The following is a 25,190-nucleotide window of genomic DNA, read 5'->3' as shown; positions in this document are numbered from 1 at the left end:
TGTGTATGTGTTTTTTTTTTTTTGGACATCGATTTTACTTGAAAGGATCCGATGATAATGTCGAGGTTCATTCTTAACGGCTTATCCCATTGATTAAAGTTTGAAAAATAATCTTATATTCATTATCCTTTAGATACACGACCTTCTATGCATGTATTTTGACTTATATTTAGTCATATGTTCAAAGATATCCTAGAAATAAAGGCATATTTTCGATCAACTGTTCCATTTTTATGTGATCAATCATGAATGCTCATATCTTGCTCATGTTGGCAATTCTTTGTTCAGAATTTTTGGTAAGATGTTGCGTGTCTCTTCTATATTTGGATTATCCTTTTGTAAGCATGCGAAAGGAAGAACTAGTTCTTTTATTAATTTGTGACATGTTTTTTTGACGACTACATGTTTCCATCTCTTTCGGAGAAATGCGTTACTAATGATGATGAATAAGCTATTTTAGCATCTTGAGATATTTCTTACAATTTCCTTTTAACGTGTTGCTTCCTTGGATCTCAGGAATCGCCAATTTTTAGTTTCATTTGCAACCTTTCTCCCATACAGCCTTTCAATGCATCTTCAACTATACAAGGCTTTCGGGGGCTCAGTTCTCCTCCTCTTGTATTCACGTCACCCCAACTCAAACCCCACGGCCAACAGACCTCTCTTAAAAGGTTGGCTTTTGTTCTTTTACATTGAATAATATATTTGTTTCCCTTTTGATTATTTTAATCATGGTAGTTTACTATATGAGGTGATTTATGTGAAGCAGCACAAAGTTTCTTGAAGCATCAACTGGAAAGCTATATCTGGGCAGGATGAAGTTTGCAAGAAGAGTATCACTGTTTCTGATGGTTCTAGCGATTTGAATCCCGGATGAGCACTAGCCTAGTAGCTTCCACCGAGAAATCCATAGATAGTAACAGCACTTTGAATGATCGAATAGAGAGTCTCACATAACATACTGACCAGTTCTTGGCTGGAATCTTAAACATGGAGTCTGTTGATCCAAATAATCCTTCCAATTCACCCGTAAAAAAATTTGAATGCAATCATCAATCACCGGATAATGTTGCAGGCGAAGAATATTCTGTGAAACCTGAATACAAGTATGATACTACCATACATGAAGAAATAGTTGTTGCCGCACCTTCTTCCAATACTAGGACAACTGAGGAGGTACATACACTAGAAGAATCAGCTGATGTAAATGCAGTAGAAACAGATGTGAAGCAAGAAGGTATATTAGCTGAGCAATGTCTACATATTGGACTTGAGCCGTCTGCGAATCATGCTCTTGCCAATAAAGATCAGGGAGATTCCATGAATGAGGTCAGTGCTGGTTAGAGACATCCACTTTTATAGCTTGGATGCCAAAATTGCTACTTACTAAGTTTTTCACATTGGAAAAATCTTCAAGTTGATTGTCATTGGACCTTCGGTCATTTTCTCATAAATTCTTAGAATTAAAAAATTATGTTAAGAGGTCATTCTCATAAATTATTAGAACTAAAAAATTATGTTAAGAAATTTCAATTATTATCCTGTGTTTGAACTTTTCCTCATGTATTTGCTAAAATTGGGTAGGTTTTTCATCACCGTGGAATACTCAGACGCTGTCTCCAGTTTGAAGATGCTATGCTCAAGTTAACAAAAAGGCCTACTCGGATTCCTTTAGATAATGAGAAGCCAGAATCACTATATTTAGAGATACCGCAAACTTCCATCAGTCAGAAACCTGCTGGTACCATACAGGCTGGTTTGCGTCCTAGAAGTAGTTTGATTTCTACAGTAAAAATTCCCAAGCGTTCAGGTTTTGGCTTGCACCTAAATAGCCTTTTTAATTCTGTACATGCTGGATCTGGTGCAACAATAAAGGTGAAATCAGTTTCAAGGGGTAATTTTAGCATCTTGGAGAGGAACACAGTACCTAGATGAACCTTGTGGCAGAAAGTGTTACAGCAGATGTTGATGATATAGTATTGATAATCATGCACCGGTGTTTGCTAGTTCTTCATCTTCACAGTCTAATAACAATGTCAAATGTTCAAACAACTCTCTTGTCTTGGATTCAATTGATAGATCAATTCCCGGCAGTAAAAGGAAGTGTAACACTGAAAATGATGGGGCTGAAGCAGAGTTCAGCAAGTCAAGCCCTAAGAAGAAAAGGCAAGCCTATGATTATTATGCGTCTTTTTGGTGTTATAATCTGCTTAATTATACAAGAATCAATCTTCTTGCTATTTTCTAGGAAAAAAATATACGAATCCAGTGATGGTGATGGTTGTAAACGCTGCAATTGTAAGAAGAGCAAATGCTTAAAGCTGTAAGTACATTAAGCATTTTTCAGTTTTTTCTGTAACTTCTGCAGGACATCTTGGTAATTTGTTTCCTCAGCCTCACAGTTACTGTGATTGCTTTGCTGCTGGGATATATTGTGCTGAACCTTGTGCTTGCCAAGGCTGTTTAAACAGACCCGAACATGTTAATACAGTTCTTGAAACACGGCAGCAAATCGAAACTCGCAATCCTCTGGCATTTGCACCTAAAGTGGTGCAACATATCATTGAGCCTCCTGCAAGCAATTGTGGGGTATTGCTCTGATCAAAATTTGTAATTACACTGCATTAGTCATGTATTAACTAAAATGTTGTATAGTTAGAGGAAGATGCAATGTACTTCACACCATCTTCTACAAGGCATAAAAAAAGATGCAATTGCAAGAAGTCGATGTGTCTCAAAAAGTACTGTGAGTGCTATCAGGTATGTGGTGGTGTATACGTGTCGGCATTATATTTCCTTTGTGCTTTTGTTTCTTTTGCATACTTGGAGGTCGGGGATGGGGATTGGGTGAGAAGAGAATTTCAATCATGCAATCCAGTGCTTGCTTTCTTTCACTGTTTGTGAAGAAGTAAGTTTCCTTCTTTTTAAAAGGCTAATGTCCGATGCTCAGATGGATGCCGTTGTGAAGGGTGTAAAAATGTCTTCGGCCACAAGGGAGGTATGCTTCGCACTGAGATCCTTAATGTCTCAACTATGTGAGTAATTTGGAATTACACATCTTTGATGCTTTACATTACTGGCACTGCATCTTATGTGATCGGCCGTTAGAGCCTGCCTAGAGGAATCAATCATTGCGGCAATATCAATTTAGGGAGATTCTCTATCTGTTTAGATTTCATTTCATTTCATTTCATTTTCTTATATTATTTTTTTATGATTGTAATTTCATTATATTTGATATTTTATAACTATCTGTAAGAAATATGACACATACATGTTAAAAGACGTATCGTGTAGGAATTGGCGATGGCCAAGAAACCTACCATTTTTTACGAACATGCAGCCTCAAATTTTTGACAATTGAGACGGCATGCGCCTCTTCTTTTGACATTTATGCTCCCGACTTTTCTCGTTGATGGTATGAGAAACACCTATAAATAGAACGATTGAGGTCCCTAAGCACACATCTCATAAGAAAAATATATACCATCTATAGAGAAAGTGAAGTGCTTAAAAGACTTCAATCGGAGGGAAATCAGAAAAAATTCAATTTTTCAATGGCCGGAGGTAATTCTCGATTAAGCTTCCGCATATTATATATCATGTTTATATATACGTAGAAACATGATTTTGAGAAAAATTCTGACATTTGGTATCAGAGCATTAATGCCTATGCCTTGAAAATTTTTATTTCTGAAATTTACGTAAGAAGCTTAAAGAACGAATATCATAAAGTTTAAGAAATTGAGTTTACGTAAAAAAAATGGAAGATTGGATATAATAAATTAAGAAATTTACCTGAAAATTTTTTCGGAGAATTTTCTTCTCGATTGCACTTTGAAATTCTAGATGGAAAGTTTCTGAAAAATTTTGGAACGATATCTCGTCGCAAATGTTGTGTGAAGAAGCTGATTCAATAAATTTGGACAATCATGCAAGGAAACGTGTAGGAATTAAATTAAGGAGGTCCACACGTAAAATTGAATTAAATGTCATCAATTCATTTCCAATTGTGTCGGTAATTGATACCAAATTTAAAATTAGTGTGGGTCCTGCGATAATAAATAAATAGTTATTAATGTGTTATTAAGTTACATGTATAATTCGGTATACATGTAGCATTTGGTTAGATAATTTGTACACATTAAAATAATTCCAAGTTTGACGTAATTTATAATATATGTTTATAAATTAATTTTGCATGTTAGATACAATGTCAAATACTATGGATAAGTGTTTGATATGTATATGAAAATTTAATATTATGTTTGCATTTATTCTTGAAATTTAAAATGCAAAAAATATTAAAAAATAATTGGTACATCAATATTCACATTATGTTCATTTTAAATTATATTAAGTTGTTTATAATCTGAAATGAACATATCAAGTAAGATGTGAATATAATATTATAAGATAAAATATTTCAGATGTTCACAAATGAACAAATAATCATCACTTTATCACTACTTTGATAAAAAAGAAAAACTGATGAGGAGCTCACATTTTAATGTAAATGTGATCCTCACTTTATCATTACTCTGATTGAAGAGAAAAACTGATGAGGAACGTATTTGTTCATATTAAGTAAAAATGTGAATATAAAGTTATTTAATGAAAAATTTTGGCTTATAAAGACTCACATAAATGTTGATAATTAAGTTGAATAATATTATAAGGTGACGTGAGATAACTTGATCTGAGGGAGTTGAATAAAATACATTTTGATAGTTTTATCATAAAGTTACAGAAAAATCTTATTGAATTAAAATTTTAGCCCACAGGCAAATTTTATGTCACTAGATTTTTTAAAACATGAATTACATTGATAAAACATGATATTGTTTCAAAATTTTAAGCATATGATATTTTGTGCAGTTATGCAACCTGCGAGTTTTTCTGATATGAAATGTGACATTCCCGAACTAAATGGCGATAACTATAAAATATGGAAAGAAATAATTCTTCTTCAATTGGAGTGGATGGATATTGATTATGCTATACGGAAAGACGAACCATCTGCTATTACTGAAAACAGCATTCCAGATGATGTTGATCTTTATGAAAAACGGGAGCGATCTAATCGACTCTGTGTAATGTTCATAAAGACCAAAATCTCTGCTGGTATGCGTGTTTCTGTCGACCAGCATAATAATGTCAAAGAATTACTGCAGGCTATTGATGAACAGTTTCAGTCTTCAGATAAGGCAGTTGCCAGTACCCTAATTATGGAATTCTCTTCATTAAGGCTCACCAGTGTGAGAGGTGTGCGAAGCATATAATGAAAATGCGGGACATAGCGGCTCGACTAAAGACACTAGAAGTGGAAATGTCTAAAATTTTTCTTGTGCAATACATTTTATGCACTCTTCCACAACAATATGGACCCTTTAAAATTTCCTACAACACACATAAGGATAAATGGTCAATCAATGAATTAATGAACATGTGTGTTCAAGAGAAAGGAAGGCTGTTGATGGAAACAAGTGATAATGTATTTATGACTACACAAGAAAAGTATAAGAAGCAAGCCAAAGTCAAGGAAAAAGGGAAATGAATAATTCCACCCCAACCTGACATCAAGAAAGAATCAAAGTGTTTCTTCTGTAAAAAGACGGGACACATGAGGAAGGGTTGCAATAAATTTAAGGATTGGCTTGAAAAGAAAAATATTCCTACTTCATTTGTTTGTTATGAATCTAATATGGTTGATATGACTTATAACATATGGTGGATTGATATCGGTTCAACAATCCATGTTACAAATATCTTGCAGGGTATGCAAAACCTAAGGAAGCCAATAGAAAATGAGCGGAACAACTATTCAGAAAACAATATGTCTTCGCATGTGGATGCTATTGGGACTTGCTGACTTATATTGGATAGTGGTTTTATTTTAAAATTGGAAAAGACATTTTATGTTCCTAGTTTTTCTAGGAATTTAATTTCAGTTTCAAAACTTGTATCCCTTGGTTATTCATTTCAGTTTTTGGATAAATCAATAAATTTGTTTTATAAATCAAATCTTATTGGAAATGGTACACTGGTTGATGGTCTTTTCTCTATTATCTTACAAAATAATAACACCACTATGCATGTTCGAAGAGGTATTAAAGATGTGTTATAAATGAAGATTCCTCTATATTGTGGCACAAGAGATTGGGACACATCTTCATAGAGAGAATTAAAAGATTAGTAAATGATGGAGTACTCAATGCTTTAGATTTTACTGATTTTGAGACTTGTGTGGACTGTATTAAGGGAAAGCATACCAATAAGTCTAAAAAGAGTGCTAAGAGGAGTACAGAAATATTAAAAATCATACATTCAGATATTTGTTGTCCAGATATGGACATGCAAAGTCCGAAATACTTCATCTCCTTCATTAATGATTACTCACGATACATGCATATCTACATGCTTCATAATAAAAACGAAGCACTTGAAGCCTTTAAGGTTTTTAAGACTGAAGTGGAGAAGCAATGTGGAAAACATATTAAGATTGTGAGAACCAATAGATGTGGAGAATATTATGGTAGATACACTGAGAATGGACAGGTACCTGGTCCGTTTGCAAAGTTTATCCAGGAACATGGGATTGTTGCTCAATATACTATGCCTGGTTCTCGGGACCAAAATGGCGTAGCTGAAAAGAGAAATCAAACATTATTAGACATGGTGCGGAGCATGTTTAGTAGCTCTAAACTTCCTAAATCATTGTGGACTGAATCTCTTAAGACAGCTGTGTTTATATTAAACCGAGTTCCAACTAAGGCTGTCCCAAAGATGCCATTTGAATTATTTAAAGGTTGGAAGCCGAGTTTGCAACATATACGTGTTTGGGGTTGTCCTTCAGAAATAAGAGTTTACAACCCACATGAAAAGAAACTGGACCCAAGAACCATAAGTGGATATTTCATTGGGTATGCCGAAAAATCCAAATGGTACATATTCTATTGTCCATCTCACAACACTAGAATTGTGGAATCAAGAAATGCAAAATTTCTTGAAAATGATTTGATTAGTGGAGTGATCATGGCATAGTTTTTGAGAATGATCACAACCCTCTTATTCAAATGACAGATTGGTCATTATTCATACCCCGCAAGACCAAATGGGTGTTAGACAACCAATTACTGAAGTTCCACAAATCGCTGATGAAAATCCTGTAGATCAAGTTGTTAACGAAGAACAACAAGAAATTGTTGATCAACTAAACAACCTTAGGAGATCTACTAGAATAAGAAGATCAGCAATATCTAGTGATTATGTTGTGTATTTACAAGAAACAGATTTTAACATTGGAGCCGAAAATGATCCTGAAACGTTTTCACAAGCCATGAATTGTAATGAGTCAAAACTATGGTTTAATGCTATGAAGGAAGAGATGAATTCTATGATAGTTTATGGAGTCTGGGATCTTGTTCAGTTGCCTGATGGTGTAAAAGTCATTGGATGTAAATGGGTCTTCAAAACAAAGAAAAACTCATTAGGCAACATTGAAATGTATAAAACAAGACTCGTTGCTAAAAGATTCACTCAGCAGGAAGGAATCGATTATAAGGAGACTTTTTCTCATGTATCTGAAAAAGATTCTCTTCGTATCATTATAGCATTGGTTGCACATTTTGACTTAGATTTGTAACAAATGGATGTGAAAACAGCTTTTCTCAACGGAGAACTAGAGGAAGAGGTTTATATGAAACAACCTGAAGGATTCTTCTCTAATAACGGTGAGCAATTGGTTTGTAAGATTAAGAAATGTATATATGGATTGAAACAAGCTTCATGTCAATGGTATTTAAAATTTCATGATGTTATCTCTTCATTCGGATTCGTAGAGAACATCATGGATCAATGTATATACCAGAAGGTCAGTGTGATTAAGATTTGTTTCCGTATTCTATATGTGGATGATATATTACTTGCAACCAATGATAAGGGTCTGTTATATGAGGTGAAACAATTCCTCTCTAAACACTTTGATATGAAGGATATGGGCGATGCATCTTATGTCATTAGCATTAAGATACATAGAGACAGAATTCGAGGTATTATAGGTCTGTCTCAAGAAACCTATATCAACAAAGTTTTAGAAACATATCGGATGAAAGATTGTTCACCAAGTATAGCTCCAGTTGTGAAAGGATATAAGTTCAATTTAAGTCAATGCCCAAAGAATGATCTAGATCGGGAACAAATGAAAAATATTCCTTATGCTTCTGCTGTCGGAAGCTTGATGTATGCTCAGGTTTACTCTAGCCTGACATTGCATTTGTTGTTGGGATGTTGGGAAGATATCAGAGTAATCCAGGTTTAGATCACTGGAAAGCTGCAAAGAAAGTCGTGAGGTACCTTCAAGGGACCAAAGATTATATGCTTATGTTCAGACGAACTGAGAATTTGGAAGTAATTGGCTACTCTGATTCAGACTACGCTGGCTGCATTGATTCACGAAAATCTACTTCAGGATATATTTTTATGCTAGCTGGTGGAGCTGTATCTTGGAGGAGTGCAAAGCAGACATTGACTGCTACTTCCACTATGGAAGTTGAGTTCGTAGCTTGTTTTGAGGCAACCTTACATGGTGTATGGTTGAAAAATTTCATTTCGAGGCTTGGAATTATGGATTCTATATCTAGGCCATTAAGAATATATGGTGACAATTCAGCTGCTGTTTTTATGGCTAAAAATAACAAAAGTGGTAGTCGAAGCAAGCACATCGACATTAACTATTTAGCCATATGAGAACGTGTTAAAGATAATAAGTTACTTATCGAGCACATTAGCACTGAATTGATAATTGCAGATCCTTTGACTAAAGGCATGCCACCATTGAAATTTAAGGATCATACAGAAATAATGGGACTTGGTTCCTTTATGTAATTTTGTTGTAAGAACAAAGTTAATAAAACTATGATGTGATATTTTCTCATATTTGTTGTGCACACATTCATTTGAGAAATATCAATAAAGTTGGACCTCGAATAAACATAAGGTTTATTCATTAAGATATACAGATTTGAGATACATAATACATTGTGATACATGGAAGGTAATACTCGTTTTAAAGATGACATATCGCCATGATTCATGTATTTTGTTTTCTCCTATGGTAAAAGAGATATATGTGTCAAGTGGGAGAATGTAAGAAATATGACACATACATGTTAAAAGACGTAGCGTGTAGGAATCGATGATGGTCAAGAAACCTACCATTTTTTACGAACATGCAGCCTCAAATTTTTGACAATTGAGACGGCATGCGCCTCTTCTTTTGACATTCATGCTCCGGACTTTTCTCGTTGATGGTATGAGAAACGCCTATAAATAGAGCGATTGAGGTCCCTAAGCACACACCTCATAAGAACAATATACACCATCTATGGAGAGAGTGTAGTGCTTAGAAGGCTTCAATCGGAGGAAAATCAGAAAAAACTTCAATTTTTCAATGGCCGGAGGTTATTCTCGATTAAACTTCCGCATATTATATATCATGTTTATATATACGTAGAAAATCTACTTTTATTAATTAAGTTTTCATCTAAGAAAGGGATGTCACCAAATCTTCTCATTCTAATACTTCGTTTTATTACCCGCTGCACTTGTATCGATCTAATGCTGCCGACCTCTCATCTTTTTGTCAATCTTTAGTTAAAGCCCATGATCTTGAAGACACTCAAAGCCCATGTAATAAATAACAAGCCCATATATATGGGTCCAGTAAACATTAGGAAGGATCTAGATGAATTTATTGTTGAACTGGTTGTAACAGAATTAGGGATTAGTTTTCCACGTGTCAATAGCATGTAGCTTGAGCTCTCTGTATAAATTCATTATCAAGTGTAAATGGAAAAGGATCGAGAAATGTTTCACACCAGCAAAGCTTTTGTTCTTCATTTATTTCTCTAACTTGGTATCAAAGATGCCATGGCTAACGCCAGCACCGGCAGTGAAACTCCCGTCCAATCTGAGGTAGCAGCAACTGGTCCAAGCTTTTCGTTTGTTAATCCAGCCAATCAGATTAATTCCGTTAAGCTAAGTGACGATAACTTTCTCCTATGGCATCTTCAAATTCTTGTTGGTATTTGTGGGTTGGGACTAGAGGATTTCATCCTAGCAGATCCCTTCTATCCCTTCCAATGAGTTTTCCGAAAATAGCACCACTACTACTAGCAATTTTAAATTCATCAACTGGAATAGACAAGATCGGCTCTTATTTTCCTTCCTCTTGTCGTCTATGACAGAGGCTGTTCAAAGCCAAATGATTGGTTGTGCCACATCCTCTCAACTCTGGCTTCGGGTTTCATGTTTATTTGCCTCGAGGTCGAAGCCAAAGGTGATGCAATATAAATTACAGTTGCAGACCTTGAAGAAAGGAAATCAGAGTATGAAAGATTATCTGAGCAAAATGAAACATCTCATGGATACTTTAGCAGCATGTGTTCATTCCATCAGTGAGGACGATCAAATCTTGTATGTCCTCAGCGGCGTAGGCATCAAATATGATTCTGTGGTTGTTCATGTGACATCAAGAGTTGATACTTTAGCATTATCAGAAGTTGCTGCTCTCCTTCTCACTCATGAAGGACGACTGGAATCGCATAACACTTACAATGACACTCTACCTCATTCAGTGAACACAGTTATACTCCCTCCACAGAAAAAATCTGAGCACTCTTATTCACCTCGTGGGTTCTATTCTCGTGGTGGTGGTAGAGGTCGCGGAAGAAATACTCGGGGAGGACGACGTTTCTGGACCCATAATGGTCGATCTATCTTTCAAATATGTGGGATTACAGGCCATGTAGCAGAAATATGTTATTACAGATTTGATACTGAATTTGTTCCTAAACCTGCAACTTCTTTTCGACCACCATAAAAGGGATCCTTGCCTCCACCGCACCAAGGCCATCCAAGACCTCCTTCATCAATCTATTCATCTATAACTCTAACTACTGCCACTTCTGAATCCGTAGAGGATGAATGGTGGTTTCCAGATTCAGGTGCCTCACATCATGTTACAAACAACCTTGGAAATCTTGCAATTGGCACAGAGTACACTGGAGGTGGTAAGGTTCATATTGGAAATGGTGCAGGTCTGTTTATATCTCACGTTGGTGATTCTAAATTTCACTCGTCTTCTTCCTCTCGCCCTCTTCAGTTAAATAACTTGCTCCGCGTCCCTCGTATAACTAAAAATCTTCTAAGTGTTACTAAATTTGCTCATGATATTAATGTCTTTTTTGAGTTTTATCCTTCATTTTGTCTTGTGAAGGATCTAGCCACGCAAGCTGTTCTTCTCCGCGGAATTTTGCATAAAGGATTATACAAGTTCACTCTTGGGACTCTTCTTCCTGCCACCTCTCCACAGCCCACATGTCTTCATTCCACGTTTTCCACTCCATCTATTACTCCTCACCAGCATTCAATCAAGGATTCTCCAAGCTTTTTGGACCAGTGGCACTATAGATTAGGCCATCCACCACTTCCTATTGTTAAACAAATTTTATCCAAATGTAATTTGTTGATTCCAAGAACTACTGTTATGAAATTATGTGCAGCTTGTGAACTTGGCAAAAGTCATAGACTTCCTTTTCCTAATTCTCAAACAAAATTTACAGAACCTCTTGAACTTGTTTTCTCCAATGTCTGGGGCCCTGCACACACTCCTTCACGCAATGGTTTCAAGTACTACGTCAGCTTTGTAGATGCTTTCAGTCGATTCACATGGATATATTTTCAAATCAGAAGTTGTTCAAGTTTTTTCTCACTTCAAAAACCATGTTGAACTACAACTCAACAAGAAAATCAAAGCCGTTCATTCTGACTGGGAAGGGGAGTTTCAATCCTTAAGTTCCTTACTTCAAACATATGGGATAACACATCGAGTTTCCTGTACTTATACATCAAAACAGAATGGTGTCATTGAACGAAAACATCGTCACGTAGTCGACACTGGTTTGTCTCTTTTAGCTCATGCATCAATGCCGTTGCATTTTTGGGATGATGCATTTTCAACAGCAGTCTACCTCATCAATCGATTGCCTACTGTTGCACTTCAGGGGCTTATTCCTCTTCAGTGTCTATTCAAGAAATCACCAGATTACTCCTATCTTAGAACTTTTGGATGTCTTTGTTTTCCATGTCTTCGTGACTATAATCCTTATAAACTTGACTTCCGCTCCATCCCGTGTACGTTTCTTGGCTAAAGTGACAAACACAAAGGATATAAATGCATTAGTACCACTGGCCGTGTCTTCATTTCAAGGCATGTCAAATTTCATGAGCAAAGTTTCCCTTTCCATAAGCATCTTGATGGCTCTAGTACCACTTCCACACCTCAATCCTCTTCACCTTCGTTTCTTTATTTACCAAAGGTTCCTGCCTCTTTTAACTCATCATTTCCAGCACCCCACTCAATGACTCTTCACCTCAATCGTCTTGTGCTCAATCTATTCATACATCTGCTACTCCTTGTCTTGTTTCTCCATCCCCTGAACAGATAAATCCTTCAATATCACCTTCCCCTCCAGTCAACACACCTGCCCATACTCCATTGAATCTTCATCCGATGGTGACTCGTTCCAAGGCTGGGATTTTCAAACCAAAAGCTCACCTGTCAATACATTCAAGTTTATGGGAACCATCATCGTTTCAAGAGGCCAGCTCACATCCTCAATGGCGTAAAGCAATGGAGGATGAATTTCAAGCACTAATGCAGAATCGTACATGGAGTCTTGTAACACCACCATCTCATTTACCCATCATTGGTTGTAAATGGGTCTTTAAACTCAATACAAATCCAGATGGCTCAGTTGCTCGATATAAAGCTCGGTTTGTCGCAAAGGGTTACTCTCAGACCCCAGGGCTTGATTACAAAGAAACTTTCAGTCCGGTTGTGAAACCCACCACCATTAGACTTGTTCTGTCTGTGGCTGTTTCTAAAGGATGGCGAATTCAACAAATTGACGTCAATAATGCCTTTCTACATGGTCAACCTACTGAGCTTGTGTATATGCGTCAACCACCAGGGTTTGAAGTCCCAAGTCCTACCTCTCATTTGGTGTGCAAACTGAATAAAGCTATATATGGGCTCAAGCAAGCCCCGCGAGCTCGGTTCGAACGTCTATGTCATACTCTAAAGCTTATGGGTTTTGTTGAATCTAAAGCCGATGACTCCTTATTTGTCAAAGCTCACGCAACTTTTATGATTTATGTTTTAATTTATGTTGATGATATTCTCATTACAGGAAGTGACACCACTCAAGTTCGATCACTTATTTCACCTTTGCACAATCAATTTTCTCTTAAGGATTTAGGAGATGTGAATTATTTCTTGGGCATTGAAGTTTGCAGATCACTGGACAATTCCATAACTCTTACTCAGACTAAGTATACGCAAGATTTACTTCTCCGCACTAAGATGAATAATGCTAAAGCTTTGCCAACACCAATGACTTCAGGTCTCAAATTATCTTCTAAAGAAGGTGATCCATTTGAAGATGTTACAATTTATCGTAGCACAGTAGGAGTGCTTCAATACTTAACTATTACTCGACCAGACATTGCCTTTAGTGTCAACAAAGTGTGTCAATTTATGCAAGCTCCTTCACACTCTCACTGGAAAGTGGTAAAACGCATTTTACAATACTTAAATGGTACGCTTGGTTATGGTATTCGTATCAACCCTTCCTCATCCTTTACTCTACAAGGATTTTGTGATGCGGATTGGGGTAGTGACCCCGATGATCGTCAATCCACTTCTGGTTTTTGCTGGTTTTTTGGGTCTTCACCAATTTCCTGGAGCTCCAAGAAGCAATCCACTGTGTCCCGATCTAGTACTGAAGCAGAATATCGAAGCGTTGTCAATGCCACTTCTGAGCTACTCTGGCTTCTATCTCTTCTTTCTGAGTTACATATTACTGTCTCAAGTCCACCTATTCTTTGGTGTGACAATCTCAGCACAATTGCACTTACTGCCAATCCTGTATTACATGCAAGAACCAAGCACTTAGAACTTGATCTCCATTTTGTTCGAGAAAAAGTGCTGGCCAAGGAACTTTCCGTACGCCATGTTCCTTCAATTGATCAAATGGCAGACATGCTTACCAAACCATTGTCAGCAATAATGTTTCATCGTCTTAGGTTCAAGCTTTGCGTGGTTCCTCATCCCCTGCAAAGCTTGAGGGGGCCAGTTAAAGCCCATGATCTTGAAGACATTCAAAGCCCATGTAATAAATAACAAGCCCATATATATGGGTCCAGTAAACATTAGGAAGGATCTAGATGAATTTATTGTTGAGCTGGTTGTAACAGAATTAGGGATTAGTTTTCCACGTGTCAATAGCATGTAGCTTGAGCTCTCTGTATAAATTCATTATCAAGTGTAAATGGAAAAGGATCGAGAAATGTTTCACACCAGCAAAGCTTTTGTTCTTCATTTATTTCTCTGACTTCTTTCTCATATTCTATCCACCCAATTTGCAAGCTTGTTTTATTATCCATCTCTCTCACTCTCACTCTCTCTCTCTCTGCACTGATGATTGGGACACTTATATTGGCACAACTTTTCATTATGTTTAGTTCTTTGAGGGTGACAGTGGTATAGATGCTTCCCTAGACCATCGAATTTGGGTTAGCGAATGTATACTAGCAAATTACAAAGACTTGAAATCTTTTTGGATTATCTTGTTAACTGTCAGTTTGCTCAGTCTTGAGTTGAGTCTTATCTTCCCTTTATATTTGCTTATTGGTTACCAAGTCACTTAAGATTGTACAGAGATCATCTTTGCATGTGCCAAACTCCTATTTTTGTGCCTCACGACAAAACAATGATTCAAACTTATGTTTATATTTGACCAACCATGAACCAACTCCGGAACCATCTCTCAAAACTGGATTTGAAACCATTTTTCGGTTTTGATTCTGAAATTGGAAGCAGAATCAAAGACTTAGGGTTCGGTTTTGGTTCCTTAAAATCATACACCGGAAACATGAATTAATGGTAAGTTTTGGGGTACATAGTTTGATTTATGGAATGCATATAAATTGAATTTGACACTTATTAATTTTTTTTAATAAAAGTTAAAGAATCATAATATTTTGTAAATATAACTGTTAAATATATAAACTTAGTTTGTTAGCTCATTGACTCGTACTATTATTTTTTTACCGTAAAAATTTAAATAAATTAATTCATTTCAAATTTGTTTGAACTAACTGTAACCATTAAGAACCAGAACTAAAACCATATTCAAGTGGTTTGTGTCCAAGATGGGAACATTCGGTTTATAATTGTTGGTCAGACCTACTTGTACAACCTTTGACTCAAATTATTGCCTTGAATCTTCACTTCGCTTTGATCTGGATGATCTGTTTAACTCCCAGAGTTTGGCATGAGTATGGAGGATGTGTTGAATGATGAAGAAAATAATGAAATGCAAGATGCATCTTTGTTCAACAACTCCAAACTAATGGCATCTGGAGATGCTGTGCATCATACTGAGTTTTGCAGTCCTCACAATTCAACTCCTTTTACACCAGAGTATTCGAAGTCAGTTTCATTTCTTTCGAGTAAAATTTTGGATCTCTTGGATTTTAGTGCCGCATGGTATTCTTTGTTCCTCATTTCACTCATTCTTCTTTCTGATTATATAGCCTTGAAAAGGATGTGTCAAAAGCTTGGTTCCCTTCCGGAAAATACTTCCTGTCACCTGAACCTGGTCTCCCCTCTGTACCACCATTTCTAACATCCCCAAAGTCTCCTAGAAGTTCAGATAATGACACGATCTCAGAAACTACCAAGGAAATTCTGGATCTAGTTTCCTTTGATCTAGAATCAGATTACGGTAATGTAGAAAGAGGGAATGAAATCGCAGAAACCCATCAAGAACCTGGGGAAACAGGGCTTTTATCTCATAGACCAGATTCTAAGGGATGGGCGAATGACTTGGTTCACCAATCTTCTTCCAGAAGTGGACCTTATTCTTCTGCGAGATCTACACGTTTTCACGGTTCACCAAACACTCCAGTAGCTAATTCCAGTGGGACTAAACATCAGCAAGTGATGGACTTGGATCATGATTTATTTGATGTCACGCGAGACGATACACCAGTGATACTGAAGGACACTCCCACACCTCTCAATGCTGTGAAAGTAACTTCGCCAAATAAAAAACGGGTTTCTCCCCCTCACAGTCAGGTACCCAATTTTGATTCAAGTTCGCCAGCAAGGTTCAGAAATGGAGTCAAATACATACTCAAATCTGTTCTCTCTTTCCCACCTCTTACCCCTTGTATCAATGCCATAAGCAATTCTCAAAAATTGCAGTGGCAGAGACCAAGACCTTGAGTAGGTGCACAAACTGTGCACACTCTAGTTCTGATCCGTGAATGTGGCATCATCTTGGTTGCTACTTGCTACACTCTACACTGTTCGAAATTTTATTGTTTACAGTTAACATGCTGAAAGTTTGCTCGGAGTCTGCTATGCTTAACAATCATCAAATAAGACTTGTTATTAGTTGATGTTGAAGGCAGCCTTGTGCTCAACATGACATGCCAGACAGCAGTGCCATGTACAATAGGTTTATATTTTCTTTATATGAATGCATACGATTGTATGAAGATCAACAGTGTTACATAAATTCTTCGCATTAAAGACTGACAATGATCCAATTAGAAGAGCAATGAAATCCTCAAGTTTAGCGTCTCATAAAACATCACCTGCTTCTTTGTATTCAATTGTTTCGCAAATGTAATGTTGGACACTTGAGTTTATACAGATAACTGATGCATGTAAGCTAATGTAATGGATTTCTTATCTGATGAACAGTTCCAGTTGCACACCCGAATCCTTGTTTATACTAATTTGTTTGTATTTACAGCTTGGTTCAAGTGATAGTATTATCTATTGATAAATTATTTTAGGATTATTTACATTATTGATTAGGATGTTGGATAGTAACATATAAATAATAGGCAAAAACTTGTGTGAGACGGTCTCAAATGTCGTATTTTGTGAGACGAATCTCTTATTTGGGTCATCCATGAAAAAAGTTACTTTTTATGTTAAGAGTATTACTTTTTATTGTAAATATCGATAGGGTTGACCCGTCTCACAGATAAAGATTCGTGATACCGTCTCACAAAAGACCTACTCATAATAATAATGTTTGGTTTGAATTATTAATATCGGGATTGAGATTATGAGAAAATTATAAATTACGGTTTTACCATCTATCATTACAAATAAATAATATTTTGTTTATCTTTGTATAAAAAAATTGAGGTTTTTTTTATTTCCCATAAATATTTTTTATTTTTAAAAATAAAACCAATAATAATTATTTTCCTAAAAATAGTATTCATAATTATGACAATAATTAAAGTAACGCATATATTTCAAAATTGGCAAAAATTTGTGTGAGATGGTCTCACGGGTCGTATTTTGTTAGACGAATCTTTAATTTGGGTCATCCATGAAAAATATTACTTTTTATACTAAGAGACCGTTTGATATGTGTGATTGAGTAAATCGAGGATCTGATGTATTAGTGATAGTAAGACTTAAGATATGGATCACTAAACTGCATATGATATGTTATATAGTGTTTGGTAAAGTAAAAATTGATGTCAAATACACAAATAAAAAAATAAAATAAAATCAGTCGTAAGTACTAGAATGCCCTTGCACATTTTTCGAAAATAAGTGTACAGTTCATTTTTCACTTTCACCATTGTTCTCCAGTAAAGCACTTTCCCATTGACGAATTCACTTGCACAAACTTGCACGTCACCTTCTATTTCTCCTTCTCCTACAACCATTAAATCAGCTCAGCCTGTGAATCAACAATAGTGGCGAAGAAAACGGTGGGGTCCCAACTTGCAACTTTTTTTTGTTTCATTTCTTCGCTGCATTTTAGTTGGGCTTTCGACGTCAATCTAGGTTTGTGAAGCTTGTGTCTTTGTTATAGATCTTGTAGCATTTTCTGCTTCTATAATTAGAAGTTATTGTTTCACCAGGTCATGAACTTTTTTTTTGTAACAAAACTTCTTCCCACTGTTCTTCGTGTTTTTATTTTCAACTTTGATTTAGGGATCACATAATTTGGACGATATTGTTAATTGTGTTGTAATATTGTCAATTTATTGTTAACCGATGTTCAGCGCATAGATGTTTATGACCAATGATAGTTTTATATCATCTTCCATGGTAACAATAATGGTTATCTTAGTTCATAGATGTCAAATAATGTAGATGATGTGTAAATTTTTCAGCTGTCCACAATATGTCCATCAATCTTGTTTTTGTGAAAAATTCGTCATTAACACACTGTTGTTGAGCTTCTCAGTGAAGAATCAAGTTTTGAGACGAACCAAGTTTAATTATTTTGTTTATTCGATAGTTGCATTTCACTACGCTCTTCTTCAATGCAATTTTCCTAATATATGATTTTGAACATCTACTATGCAGTTTGCTATGGACCTACGAAATCCACCCCAATGTCAGTGCGGGCATGGGATAATGATTCTAAGGCAGGCTGGAGAATTTGCTACCCGCCCCATGAAGTATTCCTACATCTGTCCGTCATCTTTGAAGCATCCAAACAAATTTATATGGTATGATGAATACCATGGACTCCATAGCATGCCTAATATGGAACCAACTTTTAACGGAAGTGTGTCAAGTGGTGCACCATCGACCAACTTTGGTAATAGAAAAAACGTGCACAATGAGCCTCCCTTCAATGAGTCGTCAAACAAAGCTGAGTCATCGACGTTGAACATCGAACATAGGTCAATCTCGCCCTCAAACATTCACAAGCATGTCCGACCACCCCCAAAATTAACTGGAGAGCAAATATGTTGTTGTTTTGGTTGTTTTTCCTCATTGTTTTGTGTCATCCTTTTAGCAATATTACTTTTAATTGTGTCCAAGTAAGATGCATGGCTTAGCTTGTTTCTGTGTTAGACCACTATGTAGTGGGATCGTTTAAGATGCTAATGTTTTGGGTTCATTATTGTGGGTTTATATTTGACCTATCGTGCTTCTCACGTGAGTTGTCACATTTTTTTTCCTTGGCAAAAAATATAACGTGATTGTAACAATCTTTGTACTTCAATCAAGTTAATGCAAGATATCTACATTTGCTTACATCCAACAACCAAGACACTTGATTTTAATGCAGATTACTAATATGTGTATATATATATATATATATATATATATATATATATATATATATATTTTTCGGTCTACTAAAGCATTGTGATATCCGATGTAAAATTTTAATTGATCTTAAGCACCAACTACCAGATTTTGTTAAGATATTGTATATGCTTCTTCAGATGTCATGTATTTGTCATTATTAATGCAGCACATCAAATGAATGTAGGTATCATTTCTGTTAATTTATTTTAATGTGTCTACTTTCCTACCTATGATCTTTGTACCTAGCATATAAGTCATTCTTTCCATCAGAAATTGTGTTCGTGTAGCATTTATATAAATGAAGTAACTTCGTAATTATTACATGCATTTACATTATCCAACCACCAAAAGATTTGATGTTGATGTGCTACAGGAATGCATATTCATTTCGTGCAGAATCTTATAATTCCCTGAATTAAATCAATTTATCTCAACTTTGATTGTTGTGTTTTGGCCGAAATTAATGAGTTAATTGTGTCTACAAATTTTCTATTTAAAGCTTATCACCAATGAGATAAAGTGCACAGAAAAGAACTAATATTATATTTAAATTTCAATCTTCCTCATCTACTTCAACGTGAGAATGAGTAAGAAAGAAGCACAAGCTTCTGATGACAGTATTACAAGTAATTGGAAATACATGGTGTCCAGTTACTAGAAAGAAGACTTCGGGTATATTTATCTCACTTCAGACGACGAAGTTGAGATTTTACCATCACCTCCTAAACGTCAAAAATCCAGTAGTGTCCAAGATGTAAATGTTTCTTGTGCAGACAAAAAATCCCCATGTGATAATGAGAGGCTGACAGCAAAGAATGTTGTGCTTCTCAATGTTGAAGCTGCCGGCTGTAGCAGGATGAAGACTTTGGATTGCATCAATGCGCCAAACATGGTGGGCGGTAGAGGTAATGTGTGCGATGGAAAACAAACTGATATCCAAAGCTCATAGTCTAGTTGCTCACCTATGAAAAACCGTGGCTGAGAGTCTACTTGGATATTGACCGTAATGGTGTGTATGACCTCTTTTTGTGTCTTTTGTGGCTTCTCAACAATGTATATATGTTATCGTACTTAGATGGCACTAGTTAGATTGATGTGCTGCTTTTGTCAAATTGTTGTGAAACTTATGGTAAGGTTTGCTCACACCTTAGTAATGGTTAATTATAAATGTATTTGATATAATTTTTGTTAATCATTTTTATTATTAATGCTTTTTTTTAAGTATGTGTGATTGCAATATTCAAATTATCATTTCTCACGGAGACAAAAACAACTGATTCAAAAGGCTAACATTATACATTCATATTCAGTGCTTTGAAGTGAGAAGAATTGAGTTGTTACGGTATATTATCAAGGCCGTTTCATACTTTTTACAAGTTCATTTTCTTCTTCTTCTTCTTTTATTTATAATCTTTCAAACCACATTGAGAAGCACAATTGGACAAAAATAGTACGTGGAAGCCTAAAACTTTGCTTGCAATTCGATTCTCCATGCACAGCGAAGGAATTGGTGTGCAATGAAATATGTCTCATGTATGTAAAAAAACAAGTTACCATGGACATAAAGTTGGATTGGAAACAACAGTGCAATTTATCACATCTAAGTAAATGCAGTAAGGTTGGGGGAAACACAAGAATTAATGACGGAAGGAAAGCTAAACAAATATTACTAAAAACAACTCACCTGAAAATTATATCAACAACCCATTAATTTGGAATACCATATCACATATCTTCCCCAAATAAGTCCATATATATGTTGAAAAAAGTGGAAGACACATATCATGATGTAGCACAGTTACTTCCACATAGCAAAATACATATCTTGCAATAGCACATCAACAAAGGGGGAAAGTAACATAGACAGAAACAAGATAGTACCAACACAGCACTGTTAATCTATTTTACTAATCCTTCGCACAAACGATAATTTGTCATCATCGTGAAGACTGAATAATAATGCTAACTTCTTTGGTTTCTCTATCAATATCTCTGCTGCAATTTGCTTCTCATCCCTGCTTAGTCCAGGAATCTTTTGTAACACATCAAGCACATCCTTTGAAACATGCATCGCCATCTCATAGTCGTGACTAAGACGTTTACCAAGCTCAGCTATTACCTCTTTTGTCATAGCAGTAAAGTTATTGGTGGCATCAACAAATAATTCTTCACCTTGCGTTGCTTGTTTTCGTTTCTTTTTAGTTACCTTTTGATTCTCCGATGCTGTGAAGGAGGTTGTATTTGCAACAGAATTCGATTCACCACCCCCCCTCCATGTTCAGGGGTATGTCTTCGAATCTTATATACATGTCAAGTCCTACGACATCGTCAATGTTTAGAACTTGTTGAACTGCAGTTGCGAAATTCGATGTTCTTTCCCCTGTTGCACGATAAAATCCAAATATTTCACACCAATCTGTATAATGTGGTCATGACTTGAATAGCCATGTTTTGACACTACTATCAATCTTTCAATTTGTTTTTCAATAAAATAGATTCAGTTTTCTAAATTTAATATCTTATAGACATAATATGTAATGTAAAATAAAAAAAGTAAACAATTTTGTTACTTTCAAGTGAACGTTACCTTGACAAATGCGTCCCACGCTTCATCCGACGCCTCGATCATTTTTTGTGTATCATTCCACCCCATTCCACTTCTACTCAACATGGTAACCAATGTGCCATGATTTTTTTCCATACATGAATTTTCGAGTTGATGTGTGGACAGCCTTGTAAGTCGGTCCTTGGGAATATTTTCATTATTGCCTTCTCAAGGAAATTCAAGTAGCCACACTTGAAACTGTTCTCGCTTTTCCAGCCATTTGCAATTGCTTCTTTCAATGATTGTATCAATACTTCCTCCTCACGAGCACTCCACACCCGACGAATTTTTTCAGATTTCTTCACCTTGTTAGCCATTGTATTGCTACATGTTCCAATGTCCATAGTCACTTGTGTTGATGTAGTACGTGACAATAAGAACATAATCACAAATTAAAGTAGCACATTGTTTCAGATAGTAACAAAAAAATAAACATGTGCACAATAAAATTAAGCACAAAAATATCAAACACTCGTGTCATAGGGAGTGCAAGAACTCAACTACATCATATTGAAGAACTCTTGCTTGCAAGAAACACAAAAATTATTAAGAGTAATTGGTACACGTAATTGAATTACAATCAAATAAAGTTTATGGTCTAGATTTGGTATGATACTTAATTATTCTACATCGACATTGCAAGGCTATCTCTCAACAAATCTCAAGTTGGGGAAGACTCGATATTGTCAATAAATTCCTCTTCACCAGCTTCTGTTGTGACAGTAATTACTTCATCAATCCCTTCTAGTGGGTCTTCAGGCATTTCAACACGGATGAAATTATGTAGCATCATACATGCCAATATGATATGGTTCTGAACTTGCAAAGGATAAAATGTCGGACTGCGTAGTACTGCCCACCGTCTCTTTAATAGACCAAACGCTCTTTCAATTACATTACGTGCACGACAATGTTTGAGTTGAAATACTCTTTGAAGTTTGGTGGACCTCTAGCTCCAATTGCCTAGTCGTCCATATGGTACCTTGTTCTCCTGTAAGGTGTTAAGAATCCATCGACGTTTGCATAACCATTATCACATAGATAGTAGCACCCTGAAAAGTTGTCCCAAAGTTAGGAAAGATTTGGAGTGTGCTACACACTGGTCATTAACCATTTGTGGTCGTTAATCCTATTGTACCCAAAATGACATGATACAGTATTACAAGTAAAAATAATTCATACCGCGCGGAACCTTTATACCATCTTTTCAGTGAATTGCATCTCTAAGAACCATGGCATCTGGCATCGATCCTTCCCACCCTGTTAGTGCATAAATGAAATTCATGTTATGGTCACACACGGCCAATACGTTCACAGCTGTTGTTCTTTTCCTTGTTTGGTATCTTGTTTTGTCTTTATTAGGTACTTGAACATTCACGTACGTACCATCCAATGCTCCAAGACAACCCTGCAGAGATTGTGAAAACACATAATCGACGACAATTCAAATAGCTAACAATAATGGGTGTAGTTTCAAAACAAAGGAAAGGACATGTATCCACAAAATCTTTACACCATCGAGGATATATCATTGTACCTTGAAAATTTTCCAAGCTTCGTTTGAGCAGTCTTCTGTCACTGGATCTGGCTTCACGAGAAGTAATGGGTGTAGTTTCAAAACACATCTAAGCACTTAGTGGAAATGAGTGCTGACAGTATGCCCACTACATAGGTAGTCATGGCCAATAACTCTATTTTTCTTGTGATGTGCTAAAATAGACAAAAACATGGCAACCTTCTCCTCAACTCGTATATTTCTAGATTCCACTAGGCCACTCACATGGGTTATGAGATAGCATAGACGTGCGAATGCATTACGAGTCATTCGCAAATTCACAATACATTGGACATCTCATATGTCAATAATCCTACATAAGTGGTTCACTTGAGCATTTATTCTTTGAGGATCATCATGCCTTACACGTCTTCTATATGGCCTACGCTTTGTTATGGATAAAAAATTGGAGTAGAAACGCGACACAATGGTGACGAACACAAATGAAGATATAAGAATTTGTTGCAACACTAGCAACTCTTGTGTGTATCCATCTTCTTCACCCATGACAGATAGATGTCTGTCACATCATAAATTAGTAATATAAAGTTTATATATAATCCATATAAATGCCCAAATCTGGTTAACCATGCAGTAAAAATGAAGAAGTCAAGGTACACATCGTTAATTATGAAAATGTACAAAAATTCTACCAAACCGTGGAGGTTAAGGATGTGGCACATAAGAAAGAACACAACTGGTTATAGATTAATGATGCGGAAGATTAAGAAAAAAAAGGTACACGAAAACAAGAAAAGGTTTCAACAGGGAGCATGGACTTTCAATTGAAGACAAATATACCACAAACAATCCAAAAACAATAAAAAATCGTAGCAGTGAAAGTAGTTTGTTCCTCTAAAATATGATCATCTCACTAGTATTTTTGACGAGAAATGTTGTATTTCGACAATGCCTTCTTCGAAAGCGTCTCGGTCGGTCAACCCTGTTATCGGAATGCGATTGAATCTTCTTCTTGGCTCACACTATTTCATACTTGTTTGTCCCCATTCTTTGTTCTTTAGCTTTCTCCTTCCCGAACAAGCTTCATGATCTAGGGTTCTTTCCCTATTTTAATCTTTTTTTGATTTCTCCTATGTAAATTCAGTACAATTAATGAGGGCAGTAGGGGATATTGCAATAATATCTAGAATACTGTACTAGATATGAGAACACATCTCAAGTGTCTAGTGTGATATCTTGTACTCAGATTTCAGTCTTCAATGTCGGGCCCATGGACATTTTATTTATCTGAATAAGACAAAGGAACAAGGGATGACACAGTATGTGTCATCTAATCACTCTCTCATCCACCGAGACAAACAGTCCCTAAGAGTATTACTTTTTATCGTGAATATCGGTAGGGTTGACCCGTCTCACAGATAAAGATTCGTGAGACCGTCTCACAAGAGACATTCTCATCAAAATTTCGATACATAATTCTCCATTCATTATATGATGGGTATAAGATCAATTATTTGTTGAGTTAATAAAATTAATTGGGTTTAGCACTATTGAAGTCCAAAATATTGATTATGATTGTAGAAGCCCAAGCCCATTAGACGCTCTTAAAAATCTATAAATAGAGGAGTTTCCGGACAATTGAAGGTATGCTCTCATTTTGATAAAAGTTCTCTTGTTCTCTTAGTTTTTTTTGAACTGCTTACTGACTTGAGCGTCGGAGTGTCTACGTCGGGAACCCTCCCGACGCCCACTTGACGAGTGTTCGTGACGCAGGTGACGCCCAGCAAATCAACTGTGTATTGTCTACGTGGATCCGTTTATCAGCCAGGTGAGCTCATTTACGGGCCAAGTAC

At 36.1% G+C, this 25,190-nt stretch overlaps 1 protein-coding gene and 2 long non-coding RNA genes across 3 annotated transcripts; 1 reads left to right on the top strand and 2 right to left on the bottom strand.

The window, feature by feature from the left end:
• Positions 1–990: 990 nt before the first annotated feature.
• Positions 991–16,851, top strand: LOC142523908 (uncharacterized). The gene is made up of 10 exons (XM_075627641.1): positions 991–1,329; positions 1,585–1,756; positions 1,876–1,894; positions 1,978–2,166; positions 2,249–2,323; positions 2,403–2,589; positions 2,656–2,760; positions 2,932–2,998; positions 15,391–15,556; positions 15,661–16,851. Exons 1-10 carry the CDS (start codon positions 991–993, stop codon positions 16,352–16,354), a joined length of 2,013 nt encoding a protein of 670 aa, XP_075483756.1. The 3' UTR covers positions 16,355–16,851.
• A 4,056-nt stretch (positions 16,852–20,907) lies between these two features.
• Positions 20,908–22,195, bottom strand: LOC142525081 (uncharacterized). The gene is made up of 2 exons (XR_012815013.1): positions 21,804–22,195; positions 20,908–21,684 (listed from the first exon to the last, which is right to left on the bottom strand). It is a non-coding gene; the product is annotated as an uncharacterized LOC142525081 (long non-coding RNA).
• Positions 22,196–22,748: 553 nt separating this feature from the next.
• Positions 22,749–24,025, bottom strand: LOC142525183 (uncharacterized). Its single transcript, XR_012815037.1, has 3 exons — positions 23,359–24,025; positions 23,004–23,229; positions 22,749–22,873 (listed from the first exon to the last, which is right to left on the bottom strand). It is a non-coding gene; the product is annotated as an uncharacterized LOC142525183 (long non-coding RNA).
• Positions 24,026–25,190: the final 1,165 nt, after the last annotated feature.

This window comes from Primulina tabacum, chromosome 14 (genome assembly GCF_025594145.1).
Source record: "Primulina tabacum isolate GXHZ01 chromosome 14, ASM2559414v2, whole genome shotgun sequence".
Classification (NCBI taxonomy): domain Eukaryota; kingdom Viridiplantae; phylum Streptophyta; class Magnoliopsida; order Lamiales; family Gesneriaceae; genus Primulina; species Primulina tabacum.
The sequence above is the reverse complement of the archived record's forward strand: the minus strand, read 5'-3'. Positions and strand labels throughout refer to the sequence as shown.